The 16,594-nt window shown below is 49.9% G+C and overlaps 1 protein-coding gene across 11 annotated transcripts in view; it reads right to left on the bottom strand.

Annotated features, from left to right (window-relative positions):
• Positions 1-213: 213 nt before the first annotated feature.
• Positions 214-16,594, bottom strand: part of LOC146201241 (glycoprotein-N-acetylgalactosamine 3-beta-galactosyltransferase 1-like) — a 201,685-nt gene continuing 185,304 nt past the window's right edge. For all 11 annotated transcript variants that reach the window (XM_084595722.1, XM_084595730.1, XM_084595725.1 and 8 more), the window contains 2 exons: positions 14,180-14,847; positions 214-3,448 (listed from right to left, as the gene is read on the bottom strand). In XM_084595722.1, coding sequence (XP_084451848.1) covers positions 3,287-3,448; positions 14,180-14,847 — 830 coding nt within the window. In that variant the 3' untranslated portion in view covers positions 214-3,286. The remainder of the gene's footprint in view (positions 3,449-14,179; positions 14,848-16,594) is intronic.

The following is a 16,594-nucleotide window of genomic DNA, read 5'->3' as shown; positions in this document are numbered from 1 at the left end:
GGTAAGCAGTCTTCCTGCTTCTTTTTCATGGCACACAAGACTAGCTTGTACAGAAGCACACTTGAATACATGCGAATACAACTCCTTGGGCTAAGTTACGTGCCATGCACAATTCTCCACAATGCCTTTTTGAGCTTACAGAAAAAAGTGCGAGGTTATTCATCTTCAAATTTAAAATTGCAGTACCCAGGCCTGTGAAGAGACTACATAAGATATGGCAATTCTTGGCACAGCTGGGGTGACTAGGGTCGCTTTAAACTTAAAGAGCATGTCGTGATTTTGCTGTATTTATTCGCGAATGCTTGGTGACCCCATATATGCATAAAACCTCGTGTGGAATCGAAACCTCAGAAAGGAGTGAATGCGCTCGTAAAATGCACGTGGCATAAGTAAAAGCCACAATCCAATGCAAACACTGAAATACAGCAGCAGCCATACTAAATGCTGCCATACAGAAAAGCCTGTCCGGGTGTCCTATTGTTGCAATGTTTGGTCTTATTCATTGATGCTAGCACTATAACAACAATGTAGGCTGTCTACAATCAACTCGGACTACCGCATTTGATTCTTTCTAACCCATTTCATGCAGAGTCAATTTCCTAATTGTTACAATCATGGGTTGGAGTGACTAAATTTATCAATTCAGCACAAGAAATAAATAAGCTTAAGCTTTCAGTATAATAGGATTCTGCCCAGTAACGCTTCAGTTCGGTCGGGATCTAGCTTAAAATAAAACCATTTCCTTTTACATCTACCTGCTAGCTATTGTGTAAGGCATGCCCAGAAAATTATGCAAATATTTTCAGTTTCTCACGTTAGTCACGGCATGGTCTGAACAGTTAGGGTGACAGTTATTTCTACCGCTACAATGCTGCCTAGCTCAATGCGTTTCAAGCTCTGGAAGCGTAAAAGTAGAGACCTTTAGTATGCCGTACACAAACACATGCAGGGAAATAGCGCACACGAAAAATCTCGTGATGCACACTGTGCGTGCGCTATAGGATAGTCCAGAACGAGCTCTCGAGTAAGGTCGGCCAGCGTACGCACAATTTTGTGTTTATTGTGCCAGGCTCCCAGGTACGATGGGGAAAGAGCGTTGACAAGATGACGGCGCCCAGATAGCCCGCTTCAGTGTGAATTGCTCTTCTTTGGCCTGTTTTTGGGTGTTTTCATGCGTTTAAATGGTACACGGAGCTTTCGCTTCGCCTCATTACCTTGAGCACAGTTAGTTATTTATAAGTTTGTTTGTTTTTTCATTTTGCTTGACGGCTGAACAGTCGCTAAGCCTGACGATTGGCGTTATTTTGTTGGCATGGCACCAACATGAAGTGGATCGCCTTGGCTTGGCTGTTTACAGGCTTGTTTCCGTGAACAGAAGTTGTGAACGGTACGCACAATAATGACAATATAAAACTTGATGCAAAGTGAGATCGGTAGTTTTTAATGTGTTATCCTGGCTCAGCGTTCAACATAGGAGCAAAATACTTGAGTAAGGTCCTGGCGCGACTTGGCTAGTTCTGGCTTCCGAATAAAAAAAAGGAGGACTGTTTCCTTGTTTGAACACAAGATGTCATCACTGCATTCGTAACATGCGTTCGTGTTTTCGTAGGTCAACTAAATGCGCCAATGCGACACACGTAATTTGCTGGCGTCTATCGTACGAAACGTTCATACGCTATACTAAGGGTCTCTAATCACTACTTACGTGAACCTCCTGATAGCACTGTGTCATGACTCATGATGCAGCCAATACGTAAGCATTGGAACATGATCAGCTGCTGTGCTGAACTGAACGAATCTCTTCTCGACACTTAAAAAACGATTCAGCGAGTTTTCATTGCCAGTTATAGAACGTGCGCATTTGAGAACAACCATGAGACGAAGCACCTTTGTTCTGAACTGTGCACCTCGCAGTTTGCTCACCCCAAAAAGAAAAAAGACAAGAAGGACCTAATAGAAGTTGAAACCCGTGCTGTCTATTTCGACGCCAAGTGTGTGGTTTCCAAATAATACACACAACCCAAGGGTTGCATACTATGTGGATGCACTTGAGAGATTAGCGAAAAGTGTTCTAATGCAAAGGGACGAGTGCGTCCAAGAGTTGGAGATTTGTTTGTAGGAAAGGAAAGGCACAGTATCTGTCACATTTCTGGGCAGACACCTGAACCACACCATAAAGGAAGGGAGGAATTTGTGAGTTAAAGAAGAGAGTCTGGCAGTTCCCCGCCAAGCGCAATTTCACAACTGTGACCCTGACCCTTTTACAGTCCTGACCTGGCTCCGATGACATTTCTTTGTCCCAGAGGATCAAGACCAACAAAAGCTCTAAACGAGACTCCTTCCAGGATATGCACAGAGCACTGCAGGGCCCTTAGCAGAAATGTTTAGGTGCTGTAGAAGTCTATTTGAAGAATTTTAAAGGTTTGTACGGACACCTTAAATGAAATGTTTACAGACATAAATGCATTACTTTCTGGACACACTATGCCTAAAGTCCCTGAAACGCACAGCTAACAGTTATGGGACTCACTAGTGAAGCCCGAACAAAATTTATTATAATGGAATCATTTGGTGGTCATGCTTAGGCAGAATGACAAGATACCCAGAGCATGGCAAATGGCTTAGATTGACCATGCTACTGTGAATACAGTTTTCAATGTAGCCATGCAAGCTAAACCTTAGTTGATAGTTGTCACCTGTGTATTCAGAAGTTTATGTATTCACTCCCACCCAGTAGCTCTGATGGTTACCGAATGAGAGCCTCGAATTTGCACCGCTCCTGCTAAGTCAGGGCTCGAATTACTCGCAGTCAAGAAGCAAGCAGATATTTAAAAAGCTACAAGCATTCAGAGTCCATGTTTGGTAGCACACACCAACCAACAACCCTTGCATATTATGTCAAGTGGTCTCCTGGATGAGCTTCCAACTGTCAGTCACAGTTCTTCATATTACAATGTTCCATGGCAGTATAATGAAGAACATCTGGAAAAGTTGTGAGAAAGAGGAGATGCTTAAATTCTAAATTGAGTAACACCTCTTGAGGTCTGTCAGAATGCCCTCATACCCAAAAATGTCTCACATATCATTCTCTGTCCTCTTACACTCAAGATGCAGGTGCTGAGCACCACTCAAGAATACCAGAGCAAGCAGAATCACAGATCAGCAAGTGACTCAGACCGGTAGCAGCAGAGGAGAGTTCAAGCACAGTGGACCTGGAGCTGTTTTCAGTATGTACACTCCATATGGAAGTGGCTCCTGTCAGTGGTTGGGACACTGTTGCTGCACCTCAGGGCACATTAGTCCTGTTGGTTGGGCTTGATGACTTAGGATGTAGACTGGTGTCTATTCCATATGGCCGCAGGTGGTAAACAAGATACTCCATGACATACATCATGTTGGGGCTTACGTAGTGGAATGAGATGGCTGTGTCACTGCAGCAATCCATACCCTGCACAGCCAAACAAAAATGAGGGGAGCTGTTTAAGATGGCATCCTATACACAAAACTTATGACAAATAACATAATTCAGTGAGCCTTTGTTAGACCTTGTACATCAACTCCAATACAATGCCACAGGGTGGAATCTGAACGCATCCCACAGGTATATTAAGCCTCTGAAGTAAAACTTGTTGCTGGTTGGTTCATGATCGAACGGGAGAAAAGTAAGCGCTTGTCTTGTCTCCTGCCTTGTGTTTGTTTCCTTGCGCTTACTTTTCTCTGATACAATATTAAGCCTGTAAAGCACCTTGCTCTCTCAGGAACTATAATAGTTCTGCCCATGGCAAAAGTGCCTAAAGGCCAAATGGTAAGCTAAGCGAGGTGATCCATCATTCTGTAACAAATAAATCTGCCACGTACAGTGCAGCTCAGGACAAAAGACACGTGACATAACCTATAGCAACTTTTGCCTTGTATCCCCCTCTGTAATCTGTGGTGTCCGTGTTAGTCCCCACAACACTGCTAAAATAACTTTTTTCATATTAAAAGCACACTCACTTGTATTGACGCCACTCAAGTTACAACTTATATGTCCTTTACTCTGATTATGACAGGTTGAAATAGAAGATGACCACTTCATGGTAAAATAGCCACAGCACTGCAATACTTATGCAAACTGAAAGCCCTCACCATGTTCCACCTTTTAAAGAAGCATGGCACGTAGAACAGGTGAATGGGACTGCCTGCAAAATAATCGTGTCCACATAACCGTGAAGCACGGTGACAACTGAAGCAAAACCTTCAGCGCACTTCCCCTTGCCATGAGCAATGTTCTTTATGTTGATTATCAAACCAGCCCATCCCCGTCAGTTAAATGGACCCAAGCAGCCACCGATGTTCACCGGACGTCCGTGCTAGATCCGGACATCTTTTGCTGAAAACGAACTTCCGTCGGACGTACTATGTCCGCATGAGAGACGAACGTGTACGTTTGAACGCCGGTTCGCTGACATCGCCGCCCCGCTGAGAAGTCTGCTATATAAGGGGGCTTCTTTCGAATGGACCACCGAGTGTGAAGCCGCTTTTCGTCAGCTGAAATTTCTGCATCCTATTCTACTTCACTTCGACCCTGCGGCACCAACAGAAGTCCACACGGACGCAAGTGGTGTTGGCATTGGGGCAATTTTGGTTCAGCGCTGCAACGGACAAGAACATGTTATCGCATATGCAAGCCGTTCTCTCAGCAAGCCTGAGCGGAACTACACGGTCACGGAGCAGGAGTGCCTTGCAGTGGTCTTCGGCATCCAACGGTTCCGCCCATATTTACACGAACGGCCGTTCACCATTGTCATTGACCACCACTGTCTCTGCTGGCTGACAAATCTTCGGGATCCTTGTGGTCGTTTTGTGCGCTGGGCTCTTCGCCTCCAAGAGTATACGTTCAACGTTGACTGCAAAAGCGGCCGGCGGCCCGCCGACCAGACTGCCTTTTGCAGCTTCCCCTAGCCACCACCGAATACGGCGCCGATAACTTAGACAATTACATTTCTGTCCTGGTTGCAGAGTTTCCAGACCATCAAATTTTTAAATCGGAAAAGGAAAAAGATCTCAATCTCCAGCCTCTGTTTAGCTCTCCGCGGACCCGTCGGGTTACTTGCCATTTTGTGTACCCGACGGTCTCCTGTGGAAGAACTATTTTTCAGTGGGCCCACGACTACTACTCGTAGTTCCCAAAAGCCTCTATTCATCTGTTTTGCGCGTATTGCACGACGACTCCACATCTGGTCATCTCGGATAGGCTCCCACGCTCCGCCGCGCTCAAGAACGGTTTTAAAGGCCTAAGATGTGATCGACCATTGAACGCTACGTGGCCAGGTGCACTCAGTGCCAGCGCCACAAACGTCCAACACTTGCTCCTGTTGGGCTGCTGCACCCTGTATCTCCTCCAAGCGCACCCTTCAAGCAAGTCGGCATCGGCCTGCTGGGTTCGTTCCCAAAGTCTTGCTTTGGCAATCGCTGGATTAACGGCCGCTATTCCATCGGTTACAGCATATCAGATGTCTATTTTCTGCTGCGCTCGGTCATCTTATGCTATGAGCCCCCACGGATTATTATAAGTGACGCGGCCGTCAGTTCACTGCGGATGTCATCGAACTCCTGCGTCTTTGCGCAACAACGTTTAGCCACTCGACGCCCTATCACCCGCAAACAAACGGCTTGACTGAGCACATAAACCGAACGTGGGCGAATATGCTGTCAATGTACATGGCCGCGGACCACAAGAACTGGGACACCATCCTGCCTTTTGTAACCTACGCTTTTAACACTGCAATCCAAGAAACGACGGGTTACAGCCCTTTCTTCTGTACGCCCATCCACCGCACTATACCCTGAATACAATCTTGCCATTCTCAGTCAGCGACGATCCTTGCATTGCAGAGACCCTGTGCCTTGCCGAAGAATCTCGGCGAATCGTCCGCTTGCGGACTGTGGCTTCTCAAGTACGCTTCAATGCACGCTGAGATGAGCCCCTTCGACATGTTGCCTACGCTCCGGATGATGTGGTGTTGCTTTGGCGACCACTTCGCTGACGTGACCTTCACCAGAGACTGTTGGCGCACTACGATGGACCTTACGTCGTTGTTACCCCCATCGCTGACGTCACCTATGAGATTGTGCGTCTAACTGCGACAGGTCGCCGTTAGTCGAAGACAGAACTTTCTCATGCTGCGCGCTTGAAGCCCTGAAACTTGTGAGACTGCTTAACTCATCCAGTAGGTTGCGCAGGGGGCATTGTAACGGCCGCAAAGAAGCTGAGGCGCTGTGGAGGAGAACGATGTGTGTTGGTAGAGCAAAGCCTGAGAGACTAGTAGTTGACAAGGCGTCTCTGATATCCCAATCTTCGTGAAGGCCTTCGGGTGACAACTAACTGTAACGACTACAATTGATTAGAATGACTAAAAATGCTTAGCAATGAGTAGTTATGACGTTTAACGACCATAAGTAGCAACGACATGTAACGATTACAACTGATTAGAAATGACTAATATGTAGTGTAGTGACCTACGAGCGGATATCACGAAGACGATGAAGAGAGCGACGAAATGCCGCTGCGCTGCTCGAGCTCGCTGGTGTATGCTTAGGCTAGCTGTGTTCTTGTGTTCGCCGTGTAGCTTAGAGAGAGCTATATTCCTTGTTAAAACACAGTAAAAACACTTTTCACTTGGTGGAGGTGAGGATTTCCTGCCGTCCTGGAGCTTCGCAGCCGCACACTCCCGACAACAGTCATGACCGACGCTAGTACCCCTAGTCCAACCGGGCCCTCGTCCCCCGTCTTCTGCGCCGGAGCTTTGCGCCAGCGCGATCCTCCTATATTCAGCGGAACCAGCGACCATGACGCGGAAGACTGGCTGGCCTCATATGAGCGGGTTAGACCAATCAGACGACGTCCGAAAATTAAATAATGTCATATTCTACCTAACGAACGTGGCCAACCTGTGGTTCCGCAACCACGAGGCCGATATCACATCGTGGTCTGCTTTGAAGACTAGTTTTGCCGATATCTTCGGCCGGCCTGCAGTGCGCAAGCTGTGCGCTGAGCAACGCCTGCGCGGCCGAGCACAGCTTCCTGGCGAGAATTTTACCAGTTATATTGAAGATGTTGTAGACCTGTGCAAGCGCGTGGACGGTTCAATGCCAGAGCATGCCAAGATTGGTCACATTATGCAAGGAATTGATGATGACGCGTTTCAGATGCTTCTGGTCAGAAATCCAGCAACCGTCGTCGATGTTATCAATGCATGCCAAAACTTTGATGAATTACGCAAGCGCCGCAACATCACTCGTTCTTCGCTGTCAAACCCGGAGCCTCTTGCAGCTTTAATACTTGCTGCCACAAATAAAGCAGTTTGTTCGAGAAGTTGCCCGTCAACTATCACTTGTTCACCAACGTCCTGAGGCTCCCTCTCCTTTGGTGCCGAAGTTGCAGCAAGTCATCCGCGAACAAGTCGCAGACGCACTTCCCACGCATCCTGAAGCTCCTTCTGTTGCTCCTTTCGCATACGTCGGAGCACCAGTACAGTACAACCAAACTTCTGTTGCAGCCCCTTTGACCTACGCGGCTGTGGCTGCGCGGCCTCCGCCTGAGCCGTTACCAGCCATGCAGACTCTCCTACGCCCCGCACCGCTTCCTCCAACGGCTCCGCTTCATACTCCGACTCCATGCTATTACAACCCTTGGCGTACTTCGGACAATCGCCCAATTTGCTACTACTGTGGTTTCGCTGGACACGTGGCCCGTCGGTGTCGTCGTCACATGGCCGCGCCTCCCGAGCCTGTGTCTTCTGATTACTCTCCACCGCTGCTTCGCTCTACTCCCTCTTCGCCTGCGTACGCCGCCGAACAGCGTCCGTCTACGACCCATCGTTCTCCTTCTCCAGGTCGCCGGTCACTATCGCCAATGCGCCGGTGGCCACCACCTCCTGACGAAGGAAACTAAGTTGCGCGGTTCCTGAGGCGAGAACTGCGTGCCCTACGAAAACCTCAAGGCCTCATATTTTGCCCACGAACGTTATAGTGATCTCTATCGATGGTCTGTCTGTATATGCGCTGGTCGATACGGGTGCTGCAGTGTCTGTGATTCATGAACGACTTTGCCGACGATTACGAAAAGTTACGACGTCATTTAACGGTTTGTCGCTCCGCACTGTCAGCGAAGAGAGGATTGCACATTTAGCAGAATGTACATCACGTGTCGTCATTGAAGGTGTTTTGTACAGTGTTGAGTTCGTAGTTATATGGTCTTGTTCCCACGACGTGATTCTCGGATGGGACTTCTTGTCTAAAAATAACACCGTGATCGATTGCGCCCGAGCTGAAGAGGAATTTTCTGCACTGTGCAACGCACTGCCCGACGAAAACCGTTCAGTGTGTCCTCAAATGCTCACCATCGCTGAAGATGTCGACGTAGCGCCAGAGGCTTGTGCCCTTGTGCCTTTTTCGTGTCCTGCCGTGTCCGCCATAAGTGTTTTATTTACGCCGTCTGCATCCTTCATCCACCGCAAGCACCTGCCGCTGCCATCTGCTGTTCTCGATGTTCACGGTGGCTTCACGAAGCTACTCATCTAAAATCCGTCTCCGCGCCCGATTATTCTGCTACGTGGGGAATCTCTCGGTTCTATTCAACCAGCCAACCTTCTCTCTGACCTGGACGCCTCTGCGACCAACCGTAGTAACCACATTGATGTTCTGCAGTCCGATCCGACGCCTGATTCGTTGCTAGACGACTTCTTTCGAACCGCCATCGATGACGCTCTTCCTTCCACCTACCGGACGTAGCTTGTGGCCATTTTACAGACGTTTGGCTCCGCGTTCGGTGCCACCCACACACCTCTCGGCCGCACTTCCAAAGTGGCTCATCATATTCAGACCGGCTCTAACTCGCCTTTCCGACAGCGCCCCTATCGTGTGTCAGCGGCAGAATGTCGTGTGATCAATGAGCAAGTTGAGGACATGCTACAAAATGGTGTAATCCGTCCATCTCAAAGCCCCTGGTCTTCACCAGTGGTCCTAGTAAAGAAGAAAGATGGTTCGTTCCGCTTTTGTATCGATTACCAGCGCCTCAACAAAATCACCAAGGACAATTATCCCCTTCCGCGTATAGACGACGCTCTTGATTACCTCCAAGGTGCCGAGTGCTTTTCGTCTCTTGATTTACGTTCCGGTTACTGGCAAGTGCCAATGGCCGCCTGTGACAGAGAGAAGACCGCATTTGTGATGCCGGATGGCCTCTATGTATTTAATGTGATGCCATTCGGTCTGTGCAATGCGCCCGCCACGTTCGAGAGGATGATGGATAACATCTTGCGGAAGTCAAGTGGCACATCTGCCTCTGCTACTTGGACGACATTGTTGTCCTTTCCACCGACTTCGCCACGCACCTTGCGGCAAGTTTTGATTTGTCTTACTGACGCTGGCCTACAACTGAATCTTCTGAAATGTCACTGAAGTGTCACTTCGGTGCCCGGCAGTTGACAATTTTGGGTCACATCGTCTCTAAGGAAGGTGTTGGCCCTGATCCAGCCAAGCTGCGCGCAGTGGCGGAGTTTCCTAAACCGATCTCACTCAAGCAACTTCGAAGCTTCATAGGTCTGTGCTCGTATTTTCGGCGCTTCGTACGAAATTTCGCTTCTATTATTGCACCCCTGACGAAGCTACTCGGGGGAAACAGTGAGTTAACTGCCTGGTCGGCCGAGTGCGACGAAGCGTTCACCGCATTGCGCTACCTTTTCACATCGCCACCAATCCTTCGCCGCCACGACCCGACAGCACCCACAGAGGTCCACACAGATGCGAGTGGCGTTGGCCTCGTCGGAGCTGTCTTGGCTCAACAGAAAAACGGCTTTAACGAATACGTCGTCGCGTACGCAAGTCGTGTCCTCTCGAAAGCTGAATGCAACTACTCAGTTACGAAAAAGGAGTGTTTGGCAATTGTGTGGGCACTAACGAAATTTCGACCCTACCTGTACGGTCGCCAGTTTGACGTCGTCACGGACCACCACGCATTATGTTGGCTGTCCTCTCTTAAAGACCTGTCCGGCCGCCTCGCGCGATGGGCTCTCCGCCTTCAGGAATTTGGCATCCGCGTTATATATCGCTCTCACCATAAACACATAGCCGCCGACGCTCTGTCTCGTTCTCCCCTATCCAGCGAACTAGCTTCCTCCACGGCAGCTGATCCCGTCCTCTCGTCTTCGACCATCGCTGATATGCCTGCGGAGCAGCGCAAAGACCCGTGGCTCGCATCTCTTATCGACATCGTGTCCACTTCTCCAAATGCTGCGCCTTCTCGGGCTTTACGCCGTCAAGCACCACACTTTGCCCTACGAGACGGTCTTCTCTACCGCCGCAATTATATGCCTGATGGTCGACGGTGGCTCCTCGTCATTTCCCGCCATTTACGACATGAAATTTGCGCCTCTTTCCATGCCGACCCTCAGTGTGCCCATCCTGGTGTAGTCGAGACGTTTCAAATAATTTCTCACCGCTACTATTGACGCGGCATGTATGGTTATATTCGCAAATACGTCCGCTCCTGCATCGCCTGTCAGCGCCGCAAGTCATCCACATCTCATGCTTCTGGCCCCTTACAACCCCTTCCATGTCCGGCCCGTCCGTTTAATCGCGTTGGCGTTGATCTTTACGGGCCACTTCCATGCACGGTCTCTGGGAACCACTGGATTATTGTCGGTATCGGCCACCTCACCCGGTATGCGGAGACCGCCGCCCTACCTACCGCGACTGCCCGTGAAGTTGCCCTGCTTTTACTACATCATTTTGTTCTTCGCCACGGCGCGCCGCGAGAGCTGCTGAGTGACAGAGGCCGAGTCTTCCTTTCCAACGTCGTTGAAGCTCTACTGGCCGAATGTCGCATCATACATCGGACCACAACGGCCTACCACCCTTAAACTAACGGGCTGACTGAGCGCTTCAGTCGCACTCTCGGAAATATGCTCACGATGTACGTTGCCGCTGATCAGACCAACTGGGACGCTGTTCTCCCTTTCGTGACGTACGCTTACAACACCGCCACGCAGTCAACCGCCGGATTTAGCCCTTTCTTCCTCCTTTATGGCCGTGAGGCGTCATCCACGATGGACACTACATTACCATATCGTCCCGACTCCTCTGAGTGCACTCCCCTTTCCGACGCTGCAAAGCATGCGAAGAAATGTCGCCAGCTAACCCGCAGTTTACCATCGGAATCACACAAGGCCACCAAAAGTATAGTCACGAGAAAGATCAGACGCCACACGTTTTCCCTACAGGATCCCTCGTTTGGCTCTAGGTTATTGGCACACCACCAGGATTGTCATCAAAATTTCGAACTGAGTAACACGGCCCCTACCGCATCGTTCACCAAACCTCCCCTGTAAATTATATCGTGGAGCCACTCACTCCCTCTTCGGACATGCGTCATAGCGGCCGCGAAACTGTGCACGTAAGCCGCCTCAAAACGTACTACGACCCGCTCGTCTTGTCCTTGCCATAGGTCGCCAGGGTGGCTCCTCTTCGCTCCCGGGGAAATTGTAGTGAATAACTACGAGCGGATATCACGAAGATGATGAAGAGAGCGACGAAGTGCCACTGCGCTGCTCGAGCTCGCTGATGTATGCCTAGGCTAGCTGTGTTCTTGTGTTGCTCGCCGTGTAGCTTGAAGAGAGCTATATTCCTTGTTAAAACACAGTAAAAACCCCTTTCAGTAGTAATCATTAAAGTTACTGCTAATGACTGCTACTAGTCGGCTTTCATCGTTCACCTGTTGAGAGATAAGAAACCGTGTAATTTTTTACTCAGCCTGGGCATAACGAAGTCGAAGCGACATCTTCCTGCACGTGTATCATAGTATGTTTGTGGTGCCGCCATTGTGGGCAGCAGCGTATTCGAAATGGGCGCTCCAGACATCCAAAGCAGGTGACCTCGGCAGAATGGCACCCACTTTTATCGCCATATATGCCGTCTTCAGAAGTCGCTGCTAAACTGTCGGACATCTTTTCGTGTCCTGTAAGGCACACACACACACACACAGCAATATGGGTAAGCTGGCGAAATATGTCCGCCTGCACCCATTAATTCAACTGCTCTCATATTTTTAGCGCATAAAGGTCAGAGGGAGAAGACACCTGTTCGATACATTTAGGTCTCAGCCTCGGTTGGCTTCCCGGTAAGGCGGCTCCACTGTATGGCTTCTCCGCACGACAAAACTATCTGTTCACCCGAGTCTATATATCGGTGCTCTGATGCCGGCCGCTGACAGAAAACCTCTTCCCCACCTGCCAGTTACCATGGTCCAGTAAAACCAGCGGTACAGTCGAGCCCAGAGTCACAGACCTGAAAAGAGCCGCAAAACATGGTCCCGCAGCGAGCAGGCTTCCGAATTCCAACAAACACGGCAATCCCATCGTCCATATACCAGCATACAGCGGGCCGCTTTCTTGGTTTTCAGGAAAGCTGGCAGCATCAAAATTGTATCGCGGCTATAGACTGACGGAGCAAATAATGCTCAATGAGGCGCCCGCTAGATGTTGCAAGATTGCGGGGGATGCTTAGAAGTGCCTAATAATGTGAAGCCGAAGGCCTAGTTGAATGTTCGTTAAACTTTTTGCATATTTTATTCGCACTATGACATCCAATTCTCTCGGTATACCATTCAATCACCACAGCACATATCTTCCCCATGCACCCATACCCGAAAGCGGTTACAACAGCCTCTTCGGCCGCACTTTCTCAGTCTTCCCCGCCTGGTGCGTCGTCACCGATAGGGCCGACGCGCGACGATACAAGGTGTGCGAGGGAACTGCGAGCGTGCTGCCGCTGTTGACATTTCTTTCTAGCGCTGACGCCCTCCTGCACCCTTACTGACAAGTGACATTTCTTACCTCCTCTGCTGCTGTCCTTTCGCTCGACGCCCTTCAGCGCCCTAACGCTAGACATTACGAACTAGATTTAAGGCATGAGGTGTTCTGGTTTCTCCTGTTTGGAAGTTTTCCCATGGAAGAAAACAAAAATGTGTGTGACACTTTGGACCACTCGTTTGAAACTTCGCTGATTCCTGGCTTTAATGCTTCTTCTGTATAGGCTGTGTTGTGCGGCGCCAAATAAAAGGCGCCGCACGGACGCGTTTGTTATCACCAGCTCATGTGAAACGTGCTGCACTGCCTCCTCTCCCCATGGCTCTATATATGCACAGGCCGTAATAAAGCTTGGGGTTGTTCCCTGACGATGCCGTTCGTCATTCCGGTCGACTGCACGATACAGCCTGGATCGGTATGACGCGATAAGCTACCAGCCCACATATAAAGCCCCACTTGAACGTGCCTGCGTGGGATAACCTGAATGCAAGAGTCTGAATCTGATATCCCATATATGAAAGGAGACACCCGAGCTGGCAGCGCCTACGAAACAATGCCAGGAAGCCCTACGTACTCGGTCAGGTCAGCTGACAGCTACTGCCTCCCACGAAACGAAAAAGTATTAAGGCTTACACCTTAATACGTCCCGCTTTGGGTGGCCCAGAATGACCCACCTTGACCTATGGTGGCCATCACCTTGGGTCATGTCACGTGATCTAGGTGGCACCAAAGTGTGACATCTGCGACGATCCATTAAAGGCTTTCGCCTTAAAATCACGGCAAAGAGTAGAGGTTAGCGTGTTCAGCTGGAGCACGGGAGGGTGGTTGTTCGAGCCCTGGCATGGACACGATTCACTTATGTTTTTCATTATACATTTATTTTACGTACCTGATGACGCAACCTTAAAACGGCTTTAAAGATTTTGCCTTAAATACTATTACGCATGTTTTGTGCCGCCAACGGGACACTGCCGTGTCAACGGAGCTGTTGCACACTACTACAAAATTGTACACTCAGGAGCACCGACTGGGCAGTAATGCGCGCTTTTAGCAGGGGAGTGTGCTTCATTAAAACGCAGGTGCTTCCAAGGCAGAAAGTGATGTTATGCATTATTTCGTTATAAAACATTTCGTAACAGCAAGGTTTGCCGTGCCCCGTCCAGGCAGTACGAACGAGGCAAGAAGGCATCGCCTAAACGACGTCCAAGTTCGCGTTTCCTATTTCCACTAAGTGTGCGTTCTTGGTGCCGCGGGTGTGAGCAGTCCCAATTAGGCGAGGCTTTATATTATCACCTACACTAGGGACGTGCATTATAAGTGAAATGACGAACCTCCCTGATGGGGTAGTAGGCGTACGACCAGAGCCAGAAGTCCTTGGGCATCTGTCCCGGTATGAGGTGGCTCTCGGGAACCAGCGGGAAGAAGCGACCCCTGCCGGCCGCGTCGCGCGTGTCCCCGGCGGCCACCCCCAGCTTCTGGAGGCAGCGGCCCATCTCCACGTCCTCGGCTCCGCCGCCGTCAGCGCGGCAGCCGTCCTGCGGGCGCCGGCGCGCCAGCCGCCCGAGGGCCTCACGGCTGAGCACGTAGCCCGCGCCGCCGCTCATGTAGCCCTGCTTGACATACGGCTTGAAGCGGCAGCCGTAGTACACAGCCTCCGAGGCGTTCTTGTCGCGCAGGAAGTAGCGCAGGTTCTCCACTACCACGTACGTGTCGTCGTCCGCCTTGAGGAACCAGTCGTGGTCGTGCAGGTGGCGCTGTGCCACGTAGTCGAAGGCCGCCTTGGTCTTGGCCCATAGGTGATTGCGCGACTCGGTCACGTTGAGCGCCACCGCGGGCAGCTCGGCGTCCAGCTGCGAGCTCATGAAGAGCAACGTGTTGCAGCGGCGGCCCCACGTGGCCTTCACGTGGCGCGCTTTCTTGGCGTGGTTGCGTGGCTGCGTCATCACCCAGCATAGCACGCGCACCTGGCGCCGCAGCTCCCGGGCCACGCGGTCCTCCTCTGCCAACAGAGAGCAGTCGACTCTGCATCAGTCAACGCTGTCTCGCCTTTCTAAAAGAGTGCGAAAAATTGGGGAATTAAGCAATTTGACGCGCCTTAAACTACGATCCAACAGTGACTCGCAATTCTCTGGGGTGATTGCGCATTGAAGAATTGCCGCAGATGTCGAGTTTAGACATATTCTATGCTGTGGCAGGCAAAAGTAAAGAAAAATAAAGAGCCTCTGCCGCGAAACCCGCTTTCAAACTGAGAACAATAAATCCACAAAGAAGCGTTCGACAAGCACGATCTCTCAGCACCGGGTCTCGTGGCCGCCGTATGCCAGCGCAATTACGCCACGTCTAGCAACTGATCAAAAATGTATTTTGCTACTCCTCAATACTTCCGCTATTAGGCACGCACTCGTTGGCATACACCCGTGAGCTTACGTTTAATACCACGAACACAACAATGCAAACCAACGAGCCTTTGCGTCTAATGCTCCCGTTTTTCATGCAAAACACGGCTGACTCATTTGATCGAATTATATCGATACCTTGAAGCTATCCTGCTACGAGAATCTATCATTTCGGCTTCATTTGGACCCCATATTTGCTTTCACTGTTTTCAGGTTCCTCTTCCAACTTTTAGACGAAGCAGAACGACGACGTCAGCCCCTCACTTATTACGCTGTCAAGGTTTCGAATATTTCCGCTCATAGAAAACGCCCTAATTACGCAAATGCTGCTTTCAAATAAAGTCCGAATCTCAGCTTGGCTTCAACTCGAGAGTGTCAAGAGATGACAAAATTAATGCTCATCTTAGCTATACAAAACATACAGCCGCAACATGCCCCATGCGCACATCTGCACTTTTTAACAGTACCGCATGAGCGTTCGACTTCCCGACGCCGAGCTGAAGCAAAGAAGAAATCGGGAAGCATGCTGCTTGAGCGAGTGTCGTCTGCTTGATTGTTCCGCTACGTCGGAAGCAACCCCTCGAATCAAGTTTCACGTCCGGGTTCTGATGTGTGCTTAAAGGTTGCAATGGTATACATGTACTACACTTGTCTCCGGTTCTATTAGTTCTCCTCTCTCTAGGAGGCTTCTCTTGAATTAATCCATGTGCCGATATTTAACGTCCTTGACAATAATCTGTTCCGAAAGTAACAATTGCAAACAGTTATTGGGTATATAATTTGCTCATAGGCTCCCAAAGTAACGCGCGGCGGCGCTGCTACTCCTGACGGGGAGCGCCAGCTATAGCAGGAAAATGAAAACTGGAATATGGGCCAAAGCCGGTCTCGGGTTAGAGCACGTGCTTAAAGAAGCGCGCTCTCCCTGGAGGCGGGCCGTGCACATGCAGAGCTCCTGCGCTGCATCTGTGGAGAGTCGCAGTGTATCGTCAGCGGCGCCGGTTCGGAGAAATCTTCTTGAGTCACTTTATTTTCCGTAAATCTAACTTGAATAATTATAATAATAATATTAATAATAATAATTATAACAATCGTTATTCGACCATCATGTCGTACATGATGACAGGAAGCCCGGAGTAAAAGCTACCCGTTGACCGCTTGACAAAGCGCTGGGCCCCCTACGCTTTCTTGGCAGCAGCAAGGAACGTCAAAATGAACACTTAAAGCACAAAGGCAGACCAAGTCATCATGCAGTAGCAATGCGCGGTGAAAGGTATACCACCAAAAATAATAAGGTTGAAAAGCACGATGATAACGCGTACGCTCTGAGGTAGACAGTCCACAACTAAAATA

This window comes from Amblyomma maculatum, chromosome 2 (genome assembly GCF_055883805.1).
Source record: "Amblyomma maculatum isolate TAMU_Amacu chromosome 2, ASM5588380v1, whole genome shotgun sequence".
NCBI classification, from domain to species: Eukaryota; Metazoa; Arthropoda; class Arachnida; order Ixodida; family Ixodidae; genus Amblyomma; species Amblyomma maculatum.
The sequence above is the reverse complement of the archived record's forward strand: the minus strand, read 5'-3'. Positions and strand labels throughout refer to the sequence as shown.